The sequence below is a fragment of the Alligator sinensis genome, unplaced genomic scaffold (assembly GCF_000455745.1).
Source record: "Alligator sinensis unplaced genomic scaffold, ASM45574v1 scaffold1511_1, whole genome shotgun sequence".
Lineage (NCBI taxonomy): Eukaryota > Metazoa > Chordata > Crocodylia > Alligatoridae > Alligator > Alligator sinensis.
Genome location: NW_005843139.1, coordinates 95,300 through 95,744, shown reverse-complemented (window position 1 = coordinate 95,744; position 445 = coordinate 95,300). Strand labels below are relative to the sequence as shown.

The following is a 445-nucleotide window of genomic DNA, read 5'->3' as shown; positions in this document are numbered from 1 at the left end:
AGCCTCGCCTGTTGGTCCGTGGGGGGGGGGGGGGGGAGCAGGGTAGCAGATTAGGAGGTTGTGGGGCAGTAAGGGGGGAGAGGGGTAATTAAACCCTTCAGGTGGAGGTAGGTACTCACAGGGCCATGGGGAACTCCCCGTCTAGGATCACAGTCTCCTCTTCCTCCTCCAGGGTGGCATCCTGGGGCCTGGAGTGGGGGGAGATGCGGCTGAGTCTGGTGTGTCATGGCCAAGCGTAACGAATAGAGACCTCTTCTCCCAGCCCCCGTATGCGAGATGCAGCTGAGTCTGGGGTGTGATGGCCAAGTGGAATGAATAGGGATCTAGCTCCCCCTCCTCTTCCTCTACAGGATGCAGCTGAGTCTGGGGTGTAACAGCCCAGGAGAACAGAGATCTGCCCTCGCTCTATCTATAAGCTGAGTCGGGTGTAATCGCCACAAAGAAC

The 445-nt window shown here is 58.7% G+C and overlaps 1 protein-coding gene across 1 annotated transcript in view; it reads right to left on the bottom strand.

Moving 5' to 3' along the window:
* Positions 1–100: 100 nt before the first annotated feature.
* HCFC1R1 (host cell factor C1 regulator 1) overlaps positions 101–445 on the bottom strand; it is a 1,864-nt gene continuing 1,519 nt past the window's right edge. The window contains exon 4 of the mRNA XM_014526717.2: positions 101–188. Coding sequence (XP_014382203.1) covers positions 116–188 — 73 coding nt within the window. The 3' untranslated portion in view covers positions 101–115. The remainder of the gene's footprint in view (positions 189–445) is intronic.